This window comes from Anabas testudineus, chromosome 4 (genome assembly GCF_900324465.2).
Source record: "Anabas testudineus chromosome 4, fAnaTes1.2, whole genome shotgun sequence".
In the NCBI taxonomy this organism is placed as follows: Eukaryota; Metazoa; Chordata; class Actinopteri; order Anabantiformes; family Anabantidae; genus Anabas; species Anabas testudineus.
The window spans coordinates 20,383,337-20,410,092 of NC_046613.1; the positions used below are offsets into that span (position 1 = coordinate 20,383,337).

A 26,756-nucleotide genomic window follows, 5' to 3' on the forward strand; every position below is an offset into this window, starting at 1 on the left:
CCAACACTGTGCTTAGCGTGACGGACAGTGATACCATCTCTTAAGGCTAAACAAGACAGTTTTACATTTTACACCTTATACAAAACATCAATCGTTACACATTTTACACCTCACCTGAAGCTTTGGATTATGCGCCTAGTTATGCGTAAAAAAGCGCACCGCTCGTTGTGACGCAGCGTCACTGCTTTGGATTTTAGAGCTCTGCTCTCCCTGAAAACCAGACAGCTGATTTAGTAACCAAACTTTTTCCAAATGAGGATTGTGTGGGTGTTTGTTTTGTGCTTCATTGATGTATCAGGTAAGAGAAAACCTCATTGAAAAAATGTTTTCAAACTGTACAAATTAGTAATTGTTTTGAGAAATGTGATAGTTTTACCTACGTACAAAGGTTTATTCGTATATATTTAATAATTGATATTTCATTAAATATATGTTGTGATTGTTAAGTTGTTAAGAACTTCAGAGTGTAGAAGAATCTCTAAAGGACACACTAAAGGAAAAAGGAGCTCATCCATGTTTCCTGCCATTGTTCTTCGGATCTGTGGCTTAAATACCAGAGAGAAGGAATGCTGGACATTATTGAGTTTGGCACTTTCATTCAAATGGCTGCATTCCTGGAGGCTGTTTTCCAGGTGCCAATATATAACGTGTTTTGGATGAAAGAGTCACTTTCAGCTGTTATTTGGTGCTGTTGTTTACGTGTGGAGAGCCTACAGCAAAGCTGTGTGCATGTATTTAAACAGGAACATGTGAGCTACACCAGTGCTGTACATTGTGTGTGAGCTGAGTTTAATGTGAGACAGTAGAAACAGGGTTTGTTTGGACTTACATATAAAATATGAACATGTGTGCTAAAACCTGCACCACATATGTGAAAATAATGTGGTTGAACTTTGCTGTATGAAGCATGAGCAGTACAAGGAGATTTGAAGGTATGCTGAGACAAACATGAGCATGATTTCAAAGCAACTCAATATACACTCATTTGTTTGGTGGATACACCTTGTTAAAACTCATGCAGTCTAATAAATAAACACAGTAATAAATCCCACCTCTGTGAAGATTGTAATGTGCTGTTTTTGTTTGGACTTGTTTAGATGAGTTTTTTAGTTTTAGCTTAACTTAACAAACTGAAAGAAAATATTAATTTAACACCATGTATTCTTTAAAACTTTACTAACTCTTTATTATTCAAGGTAGATTCACTGTCTTTTAACCACAGACATTTGCATTAATTCTTCTTCTCCTGAAATGGTTGACTTGTCTATTTCCTTTCCTTAAGAAGAATATTTGTGTGCTTTATTTTACCCAGTGAATCACACAGTATCTCATGTAACGACTTTGCCTCATTTCCTACAGATGCTGTGATCGACTTGACCATGATCTCCACGGCAGAGGTCACCAGCATCAATCGCTTCACTATCTCTTGCATCAGTGGAGAACGCAGCACAAACCAAGTTGAGCTGGACATTAAGAAAGACAACAGAATCTTCATGGTCACTAAGAAGCCAAATTTTAAAGTATATAAACTCGGGAATAATGAAGCAAAGGCCACAGACTTCCATGATCTTGGTCATATTGGTATCTTCTACTGCCAATCCAATTCAGTTACCCCACCTGAGATGGTCACAACGATCAACAACTTTGAAAGAAGTGTGTTCAGACTTCATACAACCTGCTATGTTTTGAGAGTTTTTCATTTATGTTATGATGATCTAGACTATCATGTCATTATTTATTTGCTGATATTCTGTGTTCCTTACAGCAACTTTTATTCCAACTCACCTGACTCTAACTGCTAACAAAGGCGATACAGTTCACCTCAGCATGGAGCTACTTGGCTCTGAAAGGAGAGATGTGACTTGGAAGTACAATGGTAAGCCATCTTACCAACTTATTAAATGCACAGAAAGGTAATTTAACATGCAAATAACAAACCATCTGCAAACGACAATTAAATACTTTGTTCTTAGTTAAGGATACTGAGAAAATAAGGACAGATTGATGCTTTTTGACTCAATGGAAACTGAGTCATTTATGTTTTATGTGTTTTGTGTAGGAAACTACTATTACATGACTCACTGGAACGACATGATCAATCGCACAGCAGTGATGACAGTGGAGAACGTAACTCTTGCCAATCAAGGCATCTACAGTGCCAGCTATGTGGGGGATAGCCCCCTCCATGGCGCCTGGATGAGGCTCATCGTCAGAGGTTTGTTGATTCAGGACCAGATTGTATTAAGGATTTTGCAACGCTTCTTAAGGCACAGCTGTGTGTGTATTTTCTGCCCAGGGAGAAGCCCTTGAAGAGTGATCTCACTTAACCACATTACGAAGAAAAATAATTTGTGCAATTTTGTACTTCACAAATAGCACAAGTGTATTTGAAAAGAAGCCTGAATTTAATTTATATTGTACTGAAACCCCAATGATAACTAAAGGTATATCTGCTATTACTATTTTGGTAAGACATCTACAGCACATGTCTGTGTTTCATGTACTGTATCTCAGTATTTTAAAGAGACATCAGCTGTATCATCATCATTTTCACCCTTTGCCTGTATTTCTCACACTTTAGATCATACACCCCATGTGGTGGTCTTCTTCTGTTTAGTGAATATTAATAGGTCATTTGTGCTGGAAAAACTATCCAAAACATACCCCAAACAACAAAATACATTAATGGTTTGATATGTATTTGAAGGTATTATGTGTGCTTGCCTTCTGTAGACTGTCCGAGTAAGAAGTGGGGTCCTAACTGTGACAAGGACTGTCCGGAGTGTCTCAATGGTGGAGAGTGTCATGATGTTTACGGAGATTGTATCTGCCCTCCAGGATTCATGGGGACACGCTGTGAAACAGGTTTGTAATACACTCAATACAAAACAAATAATAACATTTTAACATGAGGATAGGACGATCCAGGGATCAAACTGCCAAACCTGAAAAGCCCAGCCACAGTGTTGGCTGTGGCTGTAAACTGTATGCTCTACGTGCAGTAGTTCTCTTTGTCCTACACCTGCATCATAAATATCATATTGAAACAAGCATTTGCAAATATGCCACCAGGTCAGTGAGGTTCTACTTAGTCACAGCATTGAGTTGAGTGAAATGTCAATGACAATATGCCAACATGTACAGTAGTGCCATGCCAATGTCAAGCATTAGCAGGTTTAATGTCTGTTCAAGATCATTTAGTTTGTTGGCATTACTCTAAATAGCACTTAACACAAAGCACGACCGATGTTGATGGAAGTACTTATTTTGCAGGTATTTATTCATAAGTACTGGATAAATTTAAACTGTGGCCAGATCATCAAAGAGTAAATCATCGAAGGATCTTGAACATCTGCTGCAAATTTCATGTATTAGCCAGCCAGTTGGTGCTAGTATATTTTATTCTAACCCATAAATGTGAACCTTATGATGGCTCTATTGGAAAATCAGGGGACCACCAAAGCCAATATGACTAATTCTGGAACATAAATATCTGAAAGTGACTCTGTGGAAGAAAAGCCATTGGGTCACCAAAATAATGTCAGCTTTGCTGTCACGCATTGTATAAATGATGTGATCATGACACGCATTTACTGCATTTGTGTAAATCAACTGTAAATTGTGACCTGACTGTGGCAAAGTCAGGTTTGCACAGACGTTACATGTGTTAGTCTGACTTCATCGTATTGTTAACATTATGTGCTTCAAACAATACGTAATGTAATGCAATAAGGTGTCACAATATAATCAACAAATGTACAAATTAGACCACTGGCAGAGTTGTTTTTATTGTTCTCTGTGGTGTTTTGCAAGGCAGATTTAGGCATGATGTAGCAAAACTCAAGGAATTTGAAGAAACCCTTTGTGAATTTGTCTTTCTTTATTCACGTGCAGCCTGCAGAGAAGGAATGTTTGGTCGAAACTGCCTGAAGTCATGTGGCTCTGAACTCAGCTGCAAGGGGCGTCGTTTCTGTCTACCGGACCCTTACGGCTGTTCCTGTGCCAGCGGCTGGTTTGGGAGTCACTGTGAGAAGCGTAAGCAGTCCATAGTTTCAGTTTGCTCCAGTATCTTTTATGAAAGTAATAAATATATGGGCTTATTAATACACTTTAATGCATTAAACTCTCTCTTTTCTATTTTCAGCTTGTCATAATGACAACTATGGACCAGATTGCAGGTTGAGCTGTAAATGCCAGAATGGAGGAATTTGTAACCGTTTCATTGGTTGTCTTTGTCCCCCTGGCTGGAGAGGACCGAACTGTCAAAAGTCTGGTGGGCATTGTCATAATCATAATAATTCTTTTTTTTCTGAGTTTCATCCTTTACTGTAGCTCTGCCTCCTCTGTGAAATTAAATCAATGGCATGTTAATTTTACTATTACTCATCTAAATACCAGATACTTCTCTTCATTCAACAGTAGAATATTAATAGATTGTAATATGCAAAAGTTATTAAACTTAACTTTAAAAAGCTAGACAACCTCAAAACATTCCTTGCACTTTCATTAACCCATAATCTGGCTTCTGCCAATAAAACCCTGATGATTTTGTTCTTTCTGCCCAATGATGTTATCTGTCATCGTTCTCTTTACCACCACATAATTTTGTCATTATGCACCTTGTCTTTCTTTGTTTCCAATGCATCTCTCAGACCGGGCTCCGCAGATTTTAGAATTGGAGGATTATATAGAGTGTAATCTTAAATCCAGCGCCAAGATCATTTGTTCAGCCACAGGCAATCCTCTTCCAAGCCACAACAGCATCGAGCTACGAAAGATGGACACTGTGATCAAGGTAGGAGGATCAGCAGGTTCTGGTACTGGTACTGTAATGTACAGTCAGCCTAAACAAAAATAAACTAAATAATAGGCTGGATCAAACTGAAGTCAAGGTAGTCAGCCAGAGAAAAAATACAAGCTCACGCAGCAAGTTTAATACGGGTAGAATGTCATGAAGGCAGAGCCTGTATTCTTAAATGTATGCCAGTTAAAGCAACAGTTTTCCATTACATTAGACATTATTTCACTTTCTTGCCAAGAGTTAGACGTGAATCTCGACTCATGTCATGTCTCGGTGTGTTTGAAGCTGGAGCCAGGAGGTGATTATCTTAGTTTCAAATAAAGACTGGAAGCAGGTGGAAAGGAACTTGATTTAAAGTTCAAAAATAGACTTCCAGATGAAGATAAAATGATTAAGAAATTGTCAGGTTACTGGAACTTTAGAAGAACAGGTGGGCATATTCTTTTACTTTGGGCAGAGTCAAGCTTCCCCTTTTTAAGATAAGCTAAGTTAATCACCTCCTGGCTTGATCATCATACTTAGACACATGTTAGTGGTACTGATGTTCTTGTCTAACTCTGGGCAAGAAAGCAAGTGCATTTCCAAAAATATCATTCTATATGTGTAAAAGTAAATAGTCTATAAATCACCCAGCTATTACATAATATAAGTGAAACAGCTTGTCGACTTTAGCCAGCATTTTAATGTACTTGGACAGGAGCTAAAGCAGAGAATTCTCTGTGCATAGCTGAAAGTGCTGTGCCTGAGCTGGTCATTACAAGATTGAGTCAAGCTCTAAGGAAGTCAACAACACAATGGCCTGACCAGATAAGGCCATATCAATCTACAGTACAGCAGTGACCACTTGTTGCTTATAAATGACATGTTCAGCTTAGATATTATTCTTTTTGTGCTGTTTCCTTGATAATAGAAACACTCTTCTGACGGCATTTCCAACAGGAACAAAGCAATTTCTCAGATTGAGGACTCTCTTAACAAGCTGCAGCAAAAATAGGCACAGGAAATGGAAATGTGTTTTTCATCGTTCATTGCTTTAATATTGTGTGTTATGCATTGTTTTCTCAGGCCTCTCGTACCATCATGGACTCAAATAAGAGTACAGCCCTGTTTGAAATCCCTGATGTAACTGCTTTACAAGAGGGCTTGTGGGAGTGCAGGGTGTCCACAAATGGAGGGCAGGACTCACGCAAGTTCAACCTCACTGTGAAAGGTAAACTATAACTGTGACTGCATATTACTGTTATAATGATTTCAGATTTGTAAATGAAATAATTTTCTGTGTCTACTCAGAGCCCCCTGTGCCCATGACTCCTCCTAAGTTGCTGGAAAAGAGAAGTAAGCAGCTCTTGGTAATGCCAATGGAGTCCTACCGGGGTGATGGCCCCATCATCTCCACCAAGCTCCTCTACAAACCTGTGGAGAGTGACAACGCTTGGTCATCCATCATAGGTAAGAAAGCAGAGATACAGTGAATTATTTTGGTCTAGTTTCATGTCCTACTGAGTTCAAGTTTACCAACCAACAACAAAAATGTGTAACATTTAAAATGTTTTAATGTAGGCTATATTCTGTATCTATACTAACTGTATCTATCTCAAAATCCTCTGTGAACCATAAATTAAATGTGTAATGAACTTCTAATTCTTTCAGTCTACGGTGAAAGAGAGCCCATCACACTGATGAACCTGAAGCCTTCAACACGTTACCACGTCAGTGTCCAGCTGAGCCGTCCCGGGGAAGGAGGAGAAGGGGTCCCGGGGCCAGAGACTATAATGGAGACTGACTGTCCCCGTAAGACCCATAGAACATAAGCAAGGCTAATTATACTGAGTCTGGCTACAGCAGTACTTTTGCCACACTAAGGGAGCAGGGTGTCTTTCACACAGTGAAAACATCTGTCTTGATGTGCTGATAAAATCTGGGACAAATTAATTATATTAGTGGTCTCAAATTATCTGTGGCCTTCTTTGCTAAAATAAAATGAGACTATAGGGCTATTGGAAATCAATCAATCTATATTCAAACACCAGAGACAGGGATTTTATTCTGCAATAAATGTGGTGCAGAGGGAGAGAACATATCTGAGTGTGTGAGTACAAGAAAGGAGTGTCTTTTTTAGAGACTGTAAGAGAGCATTTCAGATCCGCTTTGGTAATACGTTAGGTCCATGTGTGAAATAGAAGAATTTCATTTGGAAATATTTGCCTCTTGCACAAACTATTTGTAATTGTGTAAATGTGGGGAAAGAGAGGAGTGTATGAAATGGAAGACATGTCAGTGGCTGTAACCAAACAGAGGTTCTTGCAGTCGTGTGGTACTAGTCAGAATAGAAAATAGCCCAGCTTGAACTGTGCATCAACAAACACTTTATTTTTACTAGCCACTCATCTCACATTAATCCATTTTACCCCATGTGAAGCACTGAAGCCTGTTCATAGGCAAAAGAAGAAAACACCCCAGGCAGACCATGAGACAATCACAGATCTCAAAGTACCCTCAGGGAATTCACATCAAAATGGGCGAAGTAATGAGAAAGACCCAAGGCCAAGATTTAGCGCCAGTATTTTTTTGTTGTGAGCGAACAGTGCTGCCTACTGTCTGATGCTGCCAATCAAAATATAAATAATTAATTTAGGGAATCCATCCAGTTCAGTTTAAACTACTTTAGTCCCGTCAGCTCATCCTGTGTTCCCTGTCACTGCAGAGCCCACAGTACAACCTGAGATTGACATCAGCTCCATGGAAGGCCGCAATGCCACTGTACGGTGGCGACTGCCTGGCAACAATGGCATTAATGCTGCTACAGCCAGTGGCTTTTTAGTGCAGCTCTTTGGGCCGCCACCCAAAAGTGAGAAACTGCTGGAGGAAACCACCCTGCTCAATGTGCTTTCTACCAAGTTCCACAACCTGGAGTACCAGCAAGAATACACCGTAGTGGTGCGCCTTATCAACTGTGGCAGCCAGGGACCCCCCTCCAGACCCTACCACTTCCACATCCACAGCCAGGGTAACTAAAATGTCTGCTGTTGGTCTGAAATGAACTGCTAGAAAGACTCCTTCCAAATGCTTGGAAAGGATTTTCTTAATAATGTATTCACAGTGGTTCGTGGCAACACATGAGGTCTAATGCAGTATGCATGTATGTTAGGGGCTCAGGTGCTTCTTAGATCTTTTAAACACTCAGAAAAAGTATGACTGGTTGTTGTTTAGTGACTCTCTCTCTGCCCACAGACTTTGTGTGAATGAGGCAAATTATTTGAATAATTAGTTTGCAGGGATTAACAGGTTAGGATCACATCCATCATACAGAATGATAATTTATGCTTTTAAACCCTGGTCTTTGGTAGTAAGGGTTTTGCAGTCATGACTGTGATGACACTAGCAATAACAACCTATCTTTGTCTCAGGTCCATCATCTCCCCGCAATGTCCAGGCCATGTCCCTGTCTGTATCAGCCATCCAAGTGAGATGGCAGCCCCCTGAGGATCCCAATGGAGGCATCATTAAATACATCATCGAGTACCAGCCAGTCGACCAGGGGAGCCCTCAGCCTTGGGTGGACACCGATGATGGGAACAAGACCACCAAAGATGTGACAGCACTCAATGGCAGCACACTCTACCAGTTCAGAGTCAGGGCTTTCTCCAAAGTGCCAGGAGAGTGGAGCAAATTTGTTCAAGCAAGGACACAAGCAGATGGTGAGTAGGACTTTATTGTCTGCACCCTCAATCTTCATCCAGCAACAGAGTGCTGAAACTGGGGTCGAGGGAGATTTTGAAGACTGACTCTAAAATGAAAAATGGAAAATAATACCAAGAAAGTTGGAGAAAAACTGTTCCAATGTCAAAAAAATCTGGATTTCTTGAACGGGTAGTTCTTTGAATAGGAATGATTAAATATGGCAGTCTAGTGACATAAATTAAGAACTTTTTATGGTTACTTGGATGTACAGTTCCCCTTCAAGCTTAAAATAGCTACCAGTGGAAAATCTGTACTTGTAGCCAATACTCGGCTTTTCCCAGGTGGCATGTAACCCGACCACCCACATAGGAACAGGGATTTACTCAAGATAATAATACATTCACATCAAACAGCCTATATGTCTCGACTGTCTGAAAATCATCTCCATCTCCTTACTTGGTTTGTCTCTCCATCCCGTCTCCCATCCTCCTTTTTCATCTCTTTCCCCTCTGCTAAAAAAAAAAAAGGCTCTCAGATTTTAACTCCGACCACCCAGGGTGTGGCTAGTAAGCCAGCCAGTGACAATTACCAGCTGCTGGTGGCAGTCGTAGGCTCAGTGACTGTCACATGTGTGACTATCCTGCTGGCACTGTTGGCTCTTTTCTTCATCCGCAAGACTTTGCTCAACCGCAGGCGCACGTTCACCTACCAGTCTGGATCGGTAAGAATACAACAGTATTACCAAGTTTTTTTAATTAGAGGAGGTCTGATAAAGCCTAACTGTGTTTTAAAACCATACCTTAATAAATTTGTATCTATTGTGATGCTTCTATATCCGTAGGGTGAAGAGACTATTCTGCAGTTTAACTCAGGAACTCTGACCCTGACAAGAAGGCCCAAGCCCACCCCTGAGCCCCTCACCTACCCCATCCTGGAGTGGGAAGATATAAAGTTTGAGGATGTCATTGGAGAGGGCAACTTTGGCCAGGTGTTTAGGCTCTTAATGTACTTGGATCTGGATCATTTAAACAGTTCTTCTTCATTGGTTTCCATCTGCTGTTCAAAGTTAAACATGAGCTAACAACTGTTTCAAAACCAGGTCATTAAAGCCATGATCAAGAAGGACGGCAACAAAATGAGCGCAGCCATCAAGATGCTGAAAGGTAGTTGTTGTAGTTCTGACACATTCATGCAAGAACTCGCAAACGCACTGACACACAGACACAGAACAAACGCAGCATAATCCCAGTGCAGTGCATTTTCTGAGTGATGTGGAAATTTCATTTCAAAGATCCGAGCTGAAGCTGCTTTGCTTGCACTTTCTTTAACAATGCTGCATGTGCTGATCCTCCTGCAGAGTTTGCCTCAGAGAATGACCATCGAGACTTTGCAGGGGAGCTGGAGGTGCTGTGTAAACTAGGCCAGCATCCCAACATCATCAACCTAATAGGAGCCTGTGAGAACAGAGGTGAGTGAGTGACACCTGGTGGCTTTTTTGGATACTGATGCGCTTTGAAGTTAGTTACTTAAATGTTGGTCAAGTGAAGGACACTGGCAGATTATATCCCAATGTACTAGTCAGTGATCTGTGGACAATACAATGAGCAGATCCTGCATGCTAATAAACAATAAGGTAAAATTCTTCTAACTTGAGATGCAAACAGATACTTCCATCCCTTCTGATCTTTTTCATTTGCACATGGAAAGCACCAGGATGTGTCCAATCTAAATAATCCCTGTGTGTTAAAAGGATTTTGTACACATCACATTTGTTTGATTTGTGCGTGTGCCTCATAACCAATCTGCTGTGGCATGTATTTATCTGTTTGTATAAGATTTCCTTGGCCCCAGTTCTTTCTCCCAGCTACATTCGCTGGCTTCTTCATTGAATAGCTGAACTGCTTGTGTTTGATCAAAGATTGATACCATGTAAGAGGGGACAACCGGTGTAGAATGAACATTAGCGAGGAAATTACAAAACCAAATCAGACGTGAAAAATAAACATCTAACTAATTCAGTGTGTCTTCTCACTTTGAAGTAGCTGACTCTGCAGACTTTCACTCTATTGTGTTAAACTCAGGTTCACATCTTTTAACCAATCATTTGACACAGTATAGTAGCTAAAAAGGGATGAAGATAGTAAATAAAATATAAAAGTAATTGGGAAGAAAGCACTAAATGTTTCCAGTAAGTAGTATTTCTTTGAAATACAGCCTCTCTCTCTTTACTTAGTATTTTGTAAGGGAGAAGTCGTTAAGTGTCTTTTATTGCAACAGTGAAAGTTGCTGGAGTGACTGCCTTGGTAATGCAAATTGTTGCCCAACTGCTGTTTTTGGCATTTTCTGCTTTTTTTCTGGGATAATTATTTAATTTAAGATATGTGTATGAAATGTGTGCATTTTTTAAATTGGAAATATAAAGTGCAGTTTACCTCTTAAACACGGTCTCATCTTAATAACACAAACAAACTAATTTAGGTTTTCTCTCGTAGAAACACAGTGAGAGAATTAGTTGTTTCCAAAATAGAACAGCAGGAAACACACACACATGTCCTGATTTTCACAACCTCTTGCAGCTCACAAACTGTGTTAGGTTCCAGTTCTTTGACCAGTCTGTCCATCGCCCTGTACTCGTTCCTTCCATGTATAGCACTAACTAATTTTGTTGGCACTCTCGCTGCCTCTGGTGAAATCAACATGGAAACCTGCCAACAAGCACAAACCCGTAGGAACTCCGGCTTCGCCTGGAAGCTGTCATATGTTACAAAGCCTTAGCCATCTGGTTGATCTCTGTAAGGATTTAATGAAAGGCCTGGTCTACCTCTGTTTGTGTTGAGACAGAACTGCCAAAAGTCGGGCCCCGTACCAGCTGTAGCTGGGTCTCTTCCCGCTCTAATGCAGGCGGGCCAGCCAAGGCCACAGTCACAGTTTCTCATTGTAATAGTCTGCTGAACTGCTAACAGCTTGTACAGGCAGACGATAACATGTTTGCCAGCAGGAGCCATGTCTTTTTTAATGGCTATGAAGCCATGATGAATTTCACTGTTTCACAAGGCAGATGAGAAAGAGTTGAAAGTGTTTGTGAATGACCAGAAACTACAGCCTCTGTCCCTCTGTCCTCTCCAGGCTACCTGTACATAGCCATTGAATATGCTCCCTATGGCAACCTTCTTGACTTCTTGAGGAAGAGTCGTGTGTTGGAGACTGACCCTGCCTTTGCAAAAGAGCATGGCACTGCCTCTACCCTCACCTCTCAGCAGCTGCTTCAGTTCTCTGTGGATGTGGCAACGGGAATGCATTACCTCAGTGACAAACAGGTAGAGGGCAGGAAATGTGTGTGGCCACTCTTGTCTGTCCTTGTGTGTGTGTTTGTCCATTGCTTGTTTTTTTATATTTTTATTTCTGGTTAAGAATGTAATAGAAGCAGTCACCTATAAGGACTGAATTTAGTATTTTGTTCACAGCACTGAATCATAAGTTAATTACTGATGTGATTAAAATGTTAAACTGTCCAGTAGATATAACATTATCATTTGTTAAATAACAGTGTTACAGATATTTTTACTCATTAATATTTTTATTTATAAAGCTAAATACTGTCTTTTTAATTATATACTTCATAATCACATGTGCTTTTTTTTTTTTCGTCCTCTTCTTTTCTGTCTTGGCTTTAGTTCATCCACAGGGACCTGGCAGCCAGGAATGTTCTTGTAGGAGACAACCTTGTGGCAAAGATAGCAGACTTTGGTCTGTCCCGTGGTGAGGAAGTTTATGTTAAGAAGACAATGGTGAGTCATAGCAACGTTTACAGAAAATACACATGTTCTGTTTTAGCCAGAAGAGGGCAATAAGTGTTTGGGAGACTCATATTTGTGTATTTTGTGTATTTTCACTTCAGTCTGAAAGGATTAATACTGTTGATATCAGCTGTTATCAGAATAGTTGCTGTATTTTTTGTGAAAAGTAAAGTTTATCGGTGATGTAGTAGAAGACTATTAAGTTGCAAAGAGAACATATCCATTAACAGCCTAAGGAAGGCTTTAGTTTCTTTGTTGGATTGGTTTTGTTACACAATACAGCTCAGCCAGCAACTGACTTTGATAACAGGTCAAATCATCTGTAGAGAGCAATTTTCTGAATCCCATCAAGTGTAGCATAGAGTGTACAGCTTTCATAGCAGTGTACTACAATCCACTGGCCATGGATTTTAAATTTTATAATCAATCACAGCCATTTAATAATGAGGCAAGCATTTAAACATAGTTTTTAATCAATTCATTTACTTGTATGTATGTATTATTTTTAATCAGAATCATCAAAATATTTGTACATATTCACAAGGCAGAACGTCTGATATGAATCTGTTTCTTTCAGGGGAGGCTGCCTGTGCGCTGGATGGCCATTGAGTCCCTTAACTACAGCGTGTATACCACCAAGAGTGATGTGTAAGTTGCAGTATCAACTGTTCAACTAATATTTAACTCTTACACTCATTGGGGTAGGTGGGGATTACCAAGGTGAACTCAGGTTTCTAAGTAATAAAGAATAGAGAGAATAAAGAATAAAGATGTGTTTTTTGAAACGTGTCCTCTGTACACTTTCACATTGAATTAGAAATAAAACACTCAACATGTGAGCAAAGTCAAGACTTTCAGATTTAATTAAAGGGGTTTAAGAAAAGTGTGCCACTAATCATCCAGGAATTACAGCCATTTTCATACACACACATTTTTTGGGGGCTTATAAATAATGGAAGAAAATGGCTGACAAACGGTTGCATGGCCAAGTCTGGCCATAGCAATGTTCCCTCATTACACTATGACTAATCAATGGGATAAAAGGTCTGGATGTGGGTCTGAGTGTTACATTTGCATTTATTAGCCATTCACTAGAACTATTACATGAGGTCCAAAGCAGTGTATATGTAAATAAAGGAGGCCATCATTAGGCTGTAAACAAAATAAACCTATTACAGAGATGGTAAAAACATTGTGAGTTGCCAGTACAACAGTTTGAGACATTTTTTAAAAGAAGAAATTAACTGGCTGCTAATACAGGTATTGAATGCAGTCCTAATGTTTCACTATTTATGAGTCCCCAAAAAATGTGTGCATGTGCATGAAAATGGCATGAAATCCAGAATGGTTAATGCCATACCCTTTAAGCAAAGAGTCTTGACTTCGCTCACACATTAGATGTTTCATTCAAATTGAATGTGGTAGTATACAGAGAATGAATTCCAAAAAACCTATCTTCACTCTGTGACTCACAAACTGGACTGTATGTCTTTGTAGATACTGTATATGAAGCAGCTGTATCAATACGTAAATGTATTCTGCGAAATGTACTAGCACACTGGCAGCTGAAAGACTAATAACGTAAAAACTTCAAAATGTGGTTAATGAACCCGAGGTACTGTAGATGAGTTATATTTTCACTTAATTACCATTCTCTGATTGAACTGATAATCATGGTTCATCTTTCTCATTTCTTCTTTAGCTTCTAAAAGAGCTTTGCTTAAAAGACTGTATTTCACCATCTCATGTGGTTTAGATGACGTTCAACACACAGTGTGCTGCCACAGAAAAACAACAAATCATCTTTCTGTCACTGGTAGAGTGATAATAGTGTGCTGTGTAACTGATAAGCACAACCAGGAAGCCTTGGGTACAACTTAGCAGACAAACTGAGACGTTGGTCTGACAACTGTAGCCTATTTATACACTATGGAGAACAAACTACAAGAGCCCAAGACAGCTAACGGAAGACGTGTGAAGGGTGCCTCTATGGCCAGATAGAATTGTAAATACAAGTAATAAAAAATAGAAAAAAAACCCAACAACAACATGAGTGAGTGAGAGAAAGAGACAGAGGTGTGAGACAGTGAAACGTAGTGTGCAGAGGAGAGGAGATAAACAGTGACAAAGGGACGGGCCAACAGCACAAACAACACTTGTCTACTCGTATGATCTACCGCACAGAATTGTTACATGTGTAACTAGTGGTATTTCTATTGAATTCAGTCAGTAATCAGATTGCAGGCAAAGGATGGTTTCATCTTGTTGAAGCACTCGGTGGTTCCTCACCCGTCTCTGTGTCAATGATAAGATTTCACCATTATAATAAATGATTATTGATGCAAGTACTCCTGTGAGAAAGGCCAAAGAGAGTTGTAAAACCTCTGGTGTTTATGTGATTATGCACATTTTCAAATCAATTCATGGATTTTCTCTATGCACTACTTTTACAAAACCCTAACATTTCCCCCCCTGTCATCTTCTCTGGTTGGCTAATATTTCTGTCACGTGCTTATGTTTTCCCCCGAAGGTGGTCTTTCGGTGTTCTCCTGTGGGAAATTGTAAGCTTGGGTAAGTTAGCATACTTTCTCAAAATAATCCTAAAGCTCTCAGCACAGAAGTGTTACCATTAACTCCTACTGAAATATATTACAGTACAGATTCAGCCTACTTCAGCCTCAACAGTTGTTCAGTATCTTGTACTATCTTAGTACTTGCTTAACAATCAGTGAGAAATTCAGTGTGATCTCCATGATGTTGTGTATTAATTATCCTTAGCATTACTTGAACCACTCTTTATCCCCCTCTTGTTTATGTGTGCGTGTCAGGTGGTACACCCTACTGTGGGATGACATGTGCTGAGCTTTATGAAAAACTGCCACAAGGATACAGAATGGAAAAACCCAAAAACTGCGATGACGAGGTGTAAGTATTTCACATTTTCTAGTACTTTTGTTTTTTATTTAAAGACGGAGGCACACATTCAAAGAAGGGTGTCACATGTTACAGACTTAAAAGACAGATATCTTACATTACATTACATTACATTATTATATAGTAGGTTTTTAAGGAGAAAGTTGCTGTTGTACAACCAAAGAACATTGAGGCAAATTGTTATTTGGGAATTGGGTTACATAATAAATAAATAACATTTTTACTTGATGTAAAAATCCTTCACTTGCAATATGTCTGTGATCTGTCAGCTGCAAAAGTGTGCCACAAAAGTATGACAAAGAAATTAACATCACTTTAAATTATTTATATTTTTATTTATATATTTATTATAATGGTTTGTTTCACAATTTGGTTAGTTCTTCTTCTGCTGGAGGTTGAATATCCACTCACAAACATTACTCAAATACTTTACACTTAGTGTCTCTGGCCAATTTTTGGAGTGTCCTTGTTTGTAGTTATTATTGTGTATTTATTTCTTTCTTTTTTACCATATTCATTTTTGTATTCCTCTCTGTTTAGTTATGAGCTGATGAAGCAGTGCTGGAGAGATCGGCCCTATGAGAGACCCCCCTTCTCCCAAATCTCTGTTCAGCTCAACAGGATGCAGGAGGCCAGGAAGGTAATTCTGCATTCATACAATGTCGGCAGAAAGAGAAGAATAGACCTCCGGATGCCACGTGACTACTTCTGTTTATCCCACCATATTAGCAGGAACAGCATAAATGAAGATGAATGGTGCTGGTGTGGATTTCAAGCATTAGGACGATTCAAACTGACAGAAATCAATGCATAGCAACATTTTCTAAATCTGTGAAGTCATTTGACAACACTCACCCAAACTCTGGAGGTATTACCCCATAGAAAGCTTTTATTCCTGGATTCCTGGTCGTCGTGAATGACACTATTTACACAGTCTAAAGTTACATCTAGATCCACAAAGGGACAGAAACATGTTTTGTCAGCAGTAAAATTTATCAGCTAAAAATTATCATGTGTGGCAGTGTTTAAGGCTACCACTTTGGTTTAAGACGTATTTCCATTAAAATGTGAACAGACCAGAGGAGGAAACATTTGATTAGCTGTCATAGTTCTGACAAGAGGTTTCAATGATCTTTTTGAGACGTAACTCAGACGTTTTGATTTATCTTTCAGGCTTACGTGAACATGGCTCTCTTTGAGAACTTCACCTATGCTGGGATAGATGCCACAGCTGAGGAGGCCTGACTACCAGCCCCCCCAGACCCTAGCAGGCCACGTAGCTCCAAGAGGAAATCCCGAGGATGGTCGCCACGTTACTCTCACCTCCCTGCTGCTCAGCGTCGAGACAGGAGGACCCGGCACTCTTTCAGAACCACTCAGCTATAGATGGAGGACTGTGAAAGGACACTGTGTGGAGGTATCAGAGGCGTTAGGAGATTTGGAGTAATGCTGGGCCTTTGATGGAGAGATGTGATTGCTCCTTACCTTTTGGGAAATGCTGATCCTATCAATACAAACCAGTTCCAGAAAAAAAGACACAACATTGTACCTCCTGCCGTTACAAAAGTTACAGTGCTGGATTTTCTTTTCTCTGAGCGATGAGGGGAAGTGGCAAATGAGCTATGTGACTTGCTGAAACACCACAGGGTCTGTGGGGTGTCAATGCCAGACTTTATTTTCTCTCCCTTTTTCCAAACAGGGAAAGAAATAATGAATTTAAAAGGCACAACGTGGATCATAAACATTCAAGTTCTCAGACTTTTAGAAAAGGATGAAAGACATTCAGTGTTTTGATGTAGCACTTAAAACCAGCCTCATTCGTGCCATCTGTGTCTTCTATTATTTGCTTATCACTGCCATGTGAATGTAACAACTACTGTATTTTTCTAGTATTTCAAGAACATTTAGCTCTATCAAAGCCGATGTTTGATATTCGAATGTACTCTGAGTTGCAGAGTGATATAAATGCAACTATGCAGACGTTCATGTTGCGTGCAAAACTCTGCCACAACAGTAGCTGTTTGGAAAATGCTACTATGGGCAGATGCACAGTCTGTAGATCAGCTGCTGTACCACCATTAACACTATGCAATCTAACACAATATATGGCAATGTATTCAGTGTATGAGACTGTACAGTGTGTCTTCATAATTGGTTCCCTGAATAAAGCTTTTGTGTGATGACTAGATCCATCACCACAAATTGTTTCATTTGCACAAGCCTTTTCCTCCACTGTTGTTGTTAGTGGCCTACTTAATAGTCAGCAGGGTTGGAAACCAGTTGAGGATCACTGATCTCCCTGCTGCACCAGGCTGATCTGTCACTGGGTTTCCCCTGCAAACCAACCACAGGCTCAGGACTATCTGTCAGACATGGTCTCTGTGGACCAGCTTCCTGAGGACCTCCACACAGACCACCTATATAACAACACAATCATCTATAATATAAGAACAATTAGAGGAAATGTTTTTATCTCTCCTTAATGTTTTAAATATTCTACACCCTCCCTGTGGGACTATGTGACCCCAGCACCTGCTTTTCTCTCTCCCTTCTCCCTTGAGGGGGAAAAAAACTATTTACTAATTACAAAGAAGCTATGTATTTAACAGAAAATATTTTATGGCCATAGGCATGGGCAATCGAAAATAATTAATTAGTGGATTAATGCTTCCATTGTGGTTTTACAATATGATTTCATCCTGACTTTTAGCTGTAATAATTGGCCGCATTTAAAATTATTTTTAACGCCATTAAGTTCTTCCCTGCTGATTTACAACTTCCGGATATGTATTTATTTATTTTTGGCTTCTGAACCTTCCCTGCATAGTTTGAGTTTTAAACCTCTGGATCATGTGTGCTCAGTGAATCAGAAGCTGGAAGATAAGGGTGAGATGGTCTCTTCCTGGTTCTGATTGAGTGAACACACCTGATCCAGGTAAACAGCAGTAAACAGGTGAGCTATACAGGAGAAGACGTGCAGGACAGAAACCCTCAGAGGACCAGTGTTGCCTTCATCTCTGCAGAGATTAAAACTACATTTCCTCAGGCCTACATCCAGTGAGTATTTCCTCAGAGTAACATTAGCTTGATTTAGTTTATCTCATGGTGCAGGGTTCATATTCTTAGATGACTTGTTAGTGGTCTGCTAGTCTTTGGCTTCACTCAGAATTACCCTTACAAAAAAACAAACAAACAGCAAATTTAACACAATAATACACATTAAGTTAGATATTGCAACTTAATTTTGGACCTCTAAAAGAGTGTCCAGTGGTATTATTCTTGAAGTATCGCAGATGCACAGTAGCTTGTGTACATTGCTCAGAACAGCTTCATCTAAGCCCCAATGTGCTGGTAGAGATTATATCAGTCTGTGGTCAACGCTCAACTGCAGAGCAGTATGTTTTCCTGCTCCCCAAGTGTCACGGAAGTTTCAATTCTTGTGTTTTCTGAGCGTGAAAACACACTCAGAGCTTTACAGAAAGGTTCTTTCAGGCTACTCAAGTGGACATTAACACCTTTCCATTCTTCTAAAAGGACTTTGCATTCTAATCGCAAGCACAGAAAGTCACAGATCATGGGCTGCAATTATTAAGTGTTGTGGTTTTAATAGCTTTGTATATAAAATAATTTTCCAAAGGCATTTTTACAATTCATATTGCTTGTTTGTCAAACCAACAGTCCAACATCTAAATAATCAATTAACTGACACTGTTGAATTAGAAATATACACAAATTTGTTCAAAATAATTGCAGCTCAGGATTCGTTATTTGGTAAAGATAACTAGGATATATTTTAGTGTGCATTATTAATTGCAGTATTGTGAAAGATTAATCAAAGTTACATATTAAAGATTAAAGCATTTTTACACAGTGATGTGTAAAATTTTACCGAACAAAAGATCACTACAAATTAAGTAGTTCAGGGCGATTACAGAGTAAACATTATAGTGGGAAATCTGGTGTAAGGGTGCCTGCTGGGAGTCCTGTTGTATTTGCCACATGGAAGAAGAAGTAGATGAGTGATTGGTCCTTTGGTACATGGATATTTCTACAGAAGTAGTGGTTGTTACAGATATCTGCAATATCTTGGGGATTATGGTCCAGTATTGTAATGGGTAGTCTTGACTACTAGTTGCCAGTTTTCTAAGTCAGCGGCATTTCTAGCCCATTTTTTAAAGCTAATGATTCCTTCCAAGTGAGACACGTTGATATAGACATAATATAAATCATCAAGCTCTATTGAAATAATAAAAAATAACTATGAATAGATAACAAAAACAATAAAATCCACCAAAGCACATTTGAACAACTTTAGAGGAGATGCTACAATAAAGAGTTACATTTAACTAATCTTGTGTTTTTAAACTTAAAGAATATGTTTGATTAAAGTTCTGCTCAAGTTTAACCCCTGAACTCCTGCACACGTCCAACTAAGTGTCTCTGTAGCAGGCTGTAACTGAAGTCATATGAATGCTAATCAAAGTTTCCAGCCATTACACATGATGCTCTCATTTAAGGAAAAGTGCACTGCACAAAAATCAGATTTAGTTAGCTTCATGTAAAGAATATGTCCTTGCTAGTATAACCTGCTATTGTGCAGCAGATCAGGATGTGGTAAATCAGCAGAGATGATCAGCACAGGCTGCTCAGTCTCCTCAGATGGCATGAGCAGTGTGATATGGTCTTCATCTGGGAGGTATTTAGAGACTGAGAGAGTCTCATGTAAAATTAAAGGAGCTTAAAGCTTATGAAGCAGAATTGTGTTCTTCACTCCTAGACCTTCTAAAGTCCACAAAGTGTTCATAAAATCATTAGAATTATTACTCTCTCTCTTTAAATTGACGAATTTTATTCAGAGTGAGAAAGAAACTGCATATCTAGACAGATAATGGACTGGAACATGCTCATGGATCAGCTTTTGTTACTGTAATTGCTGGCTGAAAACATGGAAAAATATAATTTATGTTTACTCTCAATCTCACTTCTCAAACTCGAACCTTTTTTTTAGCTCTTACTTCCACTCTACACAGAGCACACTTCCTGCTCGTCACACTGGGGTTAACCCCTCAGCACTGCTCAAACCTGCCCATCATGCAACTCAATACTATGTATACAAGACACAGACATGTGCAGTGCTGCCATGGTTGTTTAGGATACAGTACATAATATCTCAACCAACAATGGATGTGTCCTGCAGACGGGAGGTACTTCTTATTACTTTGTGGATACTAGTTGGCTTTGTGCCTGGGATACCTTGCAGTGATGGAACTGTCAGTCACATGTCAAGTGAAGGTAGAGCTTTTCTTTTTTTTTTTTTACAATTGAAGTTTAATTTGACTTTTATTAAGGCTAATTAACTTTTTTTTTTTCATTTATTTATTCAAGTTGACAAACATGTAAAGTGGAAACTGTTTCACAGCTTCAAGGCTCTAAATACATTATTTTAAGTCTTGTGGCAACAAGATGTTGGAAGCAAGATAATATGATGTGCTTAAACCATGGCAACTACACATTATTTGTTGGCATGGAGCAATATATATTGTTTAAAATTACAATTTTGTGGAAAAATGTTAACAAGTTGTGAGAACAATACACCAGTATTACACTAATATATTCTTATCTTATCTCTATTTCTTATGGAAATTAATATTGTGTGCCTAAAGGTTCATCTTGTTACAGCTTTGAATAAGTTTTGTTACCACAAAGTGAGATTTTGTACAACCTAAATAACATATTGCTACAAAATGTCCAGAAAAAGTATGTGAACCATTCTGCATTTGTCATATGTAGTAGTACTCACAAGTATTTGTAGTAATACACAGTACTATTAGGCTAATTAACAACTATAATCTTTCATGTTGTCATAGATCACAATCAAACAAGTAAGGTCTAGGGTCCTTTGGGCTTACTAACCTCAAACAAGCACTTCCCCCTGTGTGGTATTAGTTTAAGCACTTTGTATTTGTTTTTACTTGATGGTAATTTCAAAGGATTTGTGTATTTTTCTTTCTTGCCATATTACTTAACATCTTGTATGCTGGACTGTGGGGATGCCTGTTTTGTTCAATTCATGTATGGCTTTGTCTCATTTGTTGTGCTTGTCATTTGTGGAGCAGATGCTTTGCTTATAACGGACAAGCAAGATCCTAAATGTTTCAGTCGGACACAAGAGGACTTCACCTGCTTCTTCATGACTGCAGACAACAGGACTTATGATTTGCTCTACAAGATTGACAAGTATGTTCTACAGAGTAAATATATTGTTTTATATACTGACACATTTATATACTGCAGGTCTCCTTGTTATTGTCTCTAAAATTTGTTATTTATTACATGTAGGAAGACTTGTGTGATGAATGCACTTCAAAATCTAGATATCAAAATAAAGATGACCGCATTCTGTGCTATAGTAATTCCATTACATGACAAACCTTTTAAACCAGGTCTTTTATGAGGTTTAGTATTAATCTTTAAACTGCACTTACCTTTTACACAACTTCAAATGTTAATGCAGATGCTTAGATTAATATCTGGCTCAATGTCTGTTGTGTTTGTCACTTGTGCTCATCAAGCCAACCCAAAGAGCGAAGGTGTGCCATGTCAGTCCAGAGAACAGAAGTGGGAAAATTCCTCCAAATCTGCTCATTTCCTAAAACAGATGTTCATTTATTTACGGAAATACCCCTTGAAGTGGTTGAACGCGACAGCAACATCAGCCTTTACAGTCGGACTGTCTGTGTAGAGGAGCACAGTAAGACATTTCTCTTTTACAATGTTTACTTTGTCAACAAAAGAAGGAACAGTAATGGAGTAATGTGTCTGTATATAATGATGTTATCTTAACATACAGTCTATGATGGAAACAATGAAAACATAAAACTATATGTAGAAACATGCTAAGCTTATAGGAGATTGTTGGGTTTTCTATATCATTTTTTGTATAATTATATTCTGTAAGGTCTTAAACCTTGCACTGTAAAGTGCCTTGACTTGACATCTGTTGTGAATTGGTGCTATACAAATAAAACTGAAACTTCTCCTCACTTCTCTTTTTTAACTGAAGAGATGTAAGGAAGGGAATGGAGCAGGCACTTTTTTATTTGCTAGTAATTTATTTCCTTTTTGGGCATTGCACTAAGGTTAATGACACAAAAATACATATGATACAGGGCAAGGTAAGAGGGGGGAACAACACCACAAGCAGGGCTAGTGGATTCCAGGTATCTTTAGGTGGATACAGGCTGGGAAACATCCATTATCCAAAATATTAGATTTTATAATGTGACTTTCCATCTTGTATCATTTTGTCTCTAGTTCTCTTGGACCCTCCTTTCAATGTGTCTTTACATCAAAATGATCAAGCAGGACAGCTGCGGGCTTCATGGCACACAAAAGACACAGAGTACTGCCCAAATACAGAGCATAGGATTCGATATTCCTCCAAGGGGCTTGCGGAGAGGACAAAAGAGGTACACACAACTCTTTAAATTCATAAACTCTTTCTAAAAAGACTGTTTGTAAAAGTAAAACCACATGCTGTAGGCACAGCATGCTAAAGCACAGTTGTTGTGGTCAGAATGGAGAGTGAGAGATGATTCACAGTTGGAGCTGTCCATTATTAATGTCACAAGCTCTGTCTTTGTCAGTGTTAGAATCTTGATGGGGACATGTAGAGATCAGCGTATATCAAATTTCCTTTTCCAGTGTCTTCAGAAAGTATGAAAGTTTATATATTTTTGTTGCATGTGTTCTGTGAGGACTGTTAAGCCTATGTTTGTTTCAGGTGGGTTACATTTTAGACTCTCTGGTACCAGGGGAAGAGGTCCAAGTCCAGGTCTCCGTCAAATGTAACTTTGGAGCTTCAGGAGGATACTGGAGCAGCTGGTCACACCCTGTGCAGGCCATGGTTCCTCAATCTGCAGGTGGGTCTGCTAGGAGTGAAACTGTCATGCTTTTTTAAATTCATAGCTGCAATATGAATATATCAGTCTTACATTTTGTGTCTTTCCAGATGATGCTTCATTAACCTGCTTCACATCTGATTTGCAAAATATAACCTGTGAGTGGGATGGGAGCATATATGGTGAAGAGAAGGACTACAAGCTTTTCTACAAGACATGTCTCAGGTAACACCAAATGTGCTCTACATTTCTTCATTGACTGAAAGAGTCTGAGGATCAGTGTAACAGAAGTTTAACCATCTCTTTTTCCTCTCATTTTACATTGTATACTGTACAAAACAGTAAAGCTGTATTTAGTTTTTTTGCGTTATGACCCCTGTAGCAACACTTTGGACTGGACAGAATGGGTTCAGTGTTTGGCTGATGAGAGCTTCACTGGCCTGTGTCATTTTTTTGGAGACAAGTCAAGAGAAGTCCTGGTCAAGCTCAGTGGCCGTCCAGCTCCGCTCAGCAGAACCTTCTATACTCCAAAGTTCAATCTTAACAACAGCAGTAAGTGATATTGTTTTTCATTCTTGACGTGATGTGATGAAATCTAACACAGAGACTGGATATCGTTTGTCTGATATTCCCCAGAGGAAATATAGCTGTGGTTTATAATGAAAATAATATTTAACAGGTCTTATAAGGTGATTCACGATGATGATCACGTTTACACGTGGATTTTTTTTTTTTTTTTTTTGGCTCAGCGAAAGTGTGATTTCATGATTTTTATCTTTCAGTAATAAATTGTTCCGTTTGCTTTTAGTCAGAACATTTCCACCAGGTAATTTGAGAGGCGCACCAAAGAAAGACAAATTGTGCTTGCAATGGGAAGCTCCCCTTCTATCTGTGTTGACTCACCTGCAGTATGAAGTTGGTTACCAGACCAAAGGAGGTGAACCATGGATGGTATGATATTCACAGTGGTCTTTCGCTTATTATTTGTCCTATTTGTGTTTCCTTGTTCATATTCCTTTTCTACATTTTTGTTGTGTTAACATAGCAGAATGTTATGTGAATAACAGTAGAAGTATTATGACTTTTTGACTATTGCCACCAGATGGTACCAAAGTACAGCATTTTGAGTTAAACAGTGACAGAGTTCCAAGTAAAATGCTGCACAATGAACTGTTGTATTGGTTTAACATGGCTTGCTGCAATGTAATTTCATGGAAAAAAAATTATGAAGACAAAAATAAAAAATACTTAGAGAAACTAAAAATGCTATTTTAATTTGACATAAATCATCAAATCTGCTTTTCTGTCCCCAGGCAGTATCCCTAGAGGGTCCAGCAAATGAAACATGTTTAGATGTTGCAAAAGGTGCCCAGTACAGCATGAAGGTCAGAGCTAAACCTGTGGGGTCCACTTATTCAGGCTACTGGAGTGATTGGTCAGATGTGCTCACTGGTGACATTCCACCTGATACAGGTAAGCTCCCACTGAGAGCGACACAGGTCAGAATAACACATTTAATATCAGTTGGCATAGAAATCACAACCTGAAAACTAAAATGCAGTATAAATAACTTTTTCAGGCATGTTGCTCATTCTGTGTATTCCTCTGTTGATGGTGATCACTGCTGTTATCCTCTTCTCCCTGTTTTCCATGTACCTCGGGTAGGATCTTTTCTCAGCTTATTCACATTGTAATCTGCTACTTTTTGGAAGTTGACTTTAATTTCATCATGTTACAACATTCATTTCTTTTAAAATAGATACCAACTTTGGCAACACGATCTCCCCAACATTTGTGTAGTTTATTTTATATCCTAAAAATCATCTGCTTAAAAAAATTGTCTCTTACCTTCTTACTCAAATTGTTTAACGTTGTTTGTCATGTCTGTATTTTTATAGTAAGCTCAAGGAGTATTTTTGGCCACCAGTGCCCAACCTTGACAAAGTACTGCAAGGCTTTTTAACAGATATCAACGTGCAGAAATGGGTAAATTATTGATTTTACAACAACCATTGTTAGATTTTAGCCACATAGGTGCAATTTAAATAGAGAAAAGGGTTAAGTTACTAGAGTCTTGCTTAAACTTAAGTAAAATTTCCACTTTCTGCTCACACTACAGGATCTTTCAGTCAATGTAAAGCAGTGCTGTGAAGAAACCACTTCATCCGTGGTTGAGATCATGTCTGAAAACAAGGTTGCAGGATTGGGAAAGCCATCACAGGAATCCACCCAGCTTCTGTCACTAGAAGAAGTTTTCTCCAGCAGAGAAAATGTACATGGGAGCCCAGGGACTGAAGTATCTCTGGACTATGTGACTCTGAACAAAGATAGTACCATTATTTGTCCAAAAGGAAACAAGTATGTGTACGAGCAGGTTGAAGAGAAAGGAGACCCAGTGGTGGGAGATGAGCTCCTTCAAATATGTAGCTGTTCCTGCACGGACAGCTCAGTCTGTGTCACACCTTGCTTATGCACTGTATACCTTAACCATTCCTACTTGCCTGTGGGTGAGGCTGACAGGTTAAACTGCAAGGTCATTGCTGCAAGGGGTCCTGGAAACCTGTATGCTAATTTCCCCTGTAGCTGAATGTCTAGTTCAGTTTAGTAAGTGCACTTGTACTTTGTTTTCACTGGTGCATGTTTAATGTAGCCTATGCAGCTATGTAGCCAGTAGCTGTGGTTGTAGAAAAGGCTTCAGTAAGAACGAAATCACTTAAAGATTTCGGGATTTATGCACCCGGTGGCTTAAACTGCATAATGTGGGTTTACCCCCTTTAGTTCTCATATTAGTGCAGTTATCATTACTTTGTTGCTGTAATTCTAAGTAGGGTTTCCTCCATTTAGGACGCTTCACCTACCGACCAACACTTTTTCGTGGGAAAGGAACAGTACAGTAATGGAGACTACAAATAAAAAACCACCCACTCAGTGGCTTAGGTTGTCAAAAGGACTTTACAGAGCTCTTATGAATAATGAATAAGTCAGCTTCTATACTAGGACCAGCTTTTTGTAATTGTTTTACAAAAACAATTGTGAGAGTGTAGTGTTTTGAGTACCTTAAGCGTTGTTTCTATTGTGCAGTCAGATGAGGAAAATTGTACTAATACTGTACTAGATTGTATTAGAATAAGTACACAGTTGTTTAGATAAATGTGTAAATGGTGATTAAGCTAATGACAATGATTCTGATGGCCTAGTTGCTTTTTTCTTTTGTACTCGACTGTAGGCTTCAACAGAAAAGATGACGTGATATGATGCACGTTCCATTTTGCAGCCTGTGAAATCAGGCAAGTGTGCTTTCCACTTACGAACATTTCAATGCAACTTCCACTGAGATTGCATCGCAGCAGATTTGTATATTTCATTATTGAATAATGTTCTTTTAACAGTTTTGATGTTTGCTACTCATTAATTCATTTATATTGTGTATAACTGTTCTCATGTGTAACCAAAATGCATACAACTGATTCTTTACCTACTGAATAATAGATGAAACAAGCTTTGTTCATCATGTATACTACTGTATAACGTGTTTGTAATTTTTTGCAATAAACAAAAACATGTCGTACAACAGGTTTTGGTAAAGTACAAACGTTATTTTTATCTGTTTTACTTTGTTGGTGCCACTAAGTGGCAGCAGAG

At 38.9% G+C, this 26,756-nt stretch overlaps 2 protein-coding genes across 3 annotated transcripts; both read left to right on the forward strand.

Moving 5' to 3' along the window:
* Positions 1-17,401, forward strand: tie1 (tyrosine kinase with immunoglobulin-like and EGF-like domains 1). 2 transcript variants are annotated; one of them, XM_026345967.1, is made up of 24 exons: positions 1-298; positions 1,360-1,653; positions 1,766-1,876; positions 2,060-2,215; positions 2,734-2,865; positions 3,895-4,035; positions 4,145-4,273; positions 4,653-4,795; positions 5,867-6,011; positions 6,092-6,250; positions 6,452-6,592; positions 7,506-7,808; positions 8,209-8,499; positions 9,010-9,203; positions 9,324-9,470; positions 9,582-9,645; positions 9,840-9,950; positions 11,609-11,799; positions 12,157-12,270; positions 12,857-12,927; positions 14,810-14,850; positions 15,108-15,204; positions 15,754-15,853; positions 16,387-17,401. In XM_026345967.1, the coding sequence occupies exons 1-24, from the start codon at positions 253-255 to the stop codon at positions 16,456-16,458; spliced, it is 3,393 nt and encodes a 1,130-aa protein (XP_026201752.1). In that variant the 5' UTR covers positions 1-252; the 3' UTR covers positions 16,459-17,401. The 2 variants fall into 2 exon arrangements, with proteins under 2 accessions (XP_026201752.1, XP_026201753.1); XM_026345968.1 differs by lacking the exon at positions 7,506-7,808.
* Positions 17,402-20,318: 2,917 nt separating this feature from the next.
* mpl (MPL proto-oncogene, thrombopoietin receptor) lies at positions 20,319-26,675 on the forward strand. The gene is made up of 12 exons (XM_026346353.1): positions 20,319-20,505; positions 21,330-21,450; positions 21,786-21,964; positions 22,528-22,682; positions 22,997-23,135; positions 23,225-23,339; positions 23,497-23,666; positions 23,923-24,065; positions 24,428-24,587; positions 24,694-24,775; positions 25,013-25,100; positions 25,234-26,675. The coding sequence occupies exons 1-12, from the start codon at positions 20,394-20,396 to the stop codon at positions 25,699-25,701; spliced, it is 1,932 nt and encodes a 643-aa protein (XP_026202138.1). The 5' UTR covers positions 20,319-20,393; the 3' UTR covers positions 25,702-26,675.
* Positions 26,676-26,756: the final 81 nt, after the last annotated feature.

Bases quoted from the DNA above. Each gene is read 5' to 3' on its own strand.
- tie1 (XM_026345967.1), top strand. From the start codon at position 253: ATGAGGATTGTGTGGGTGTTTGTTTTGTGCTTCATTGATGTATCAG. The intron at 2,216-2,733 runs GTTTGTTGATTC...TGCCTTCTGTAG, and splicing joins GATGAGGCTCATCGTCAGAG to ACTGTCCGAGTAAGAAGTGG. The intron at 12,271-12,856 runs GTGAGTCATAGC...TGTTTCTTTCAG, and splicing joins TTTATGTTAAGAAGACAATG to GGGAGGCTGCCTGTGCGCTG.
- mpl (XM_026346353.1), top strand. From the start codon at position 20,394: ATGGATGTGTCCTGCAGACGGGAGGTACTTCTTATTACTTTGTGGATA. The intron at 21,451-21,785 runs GTATGTTCTACA...GTGCTCATCAAG, and splicing joins TTGCTCTACAAGATTGACAA to CCAACCCAAAGAGCGAAGGT. The intron at 25,101-25,233 runs GTAAATTATTGA...CTCACACTACAG, and splicing joins ATATCAACGTGCAGAAATGG to GATCTTTCAGTCAATGTAAA.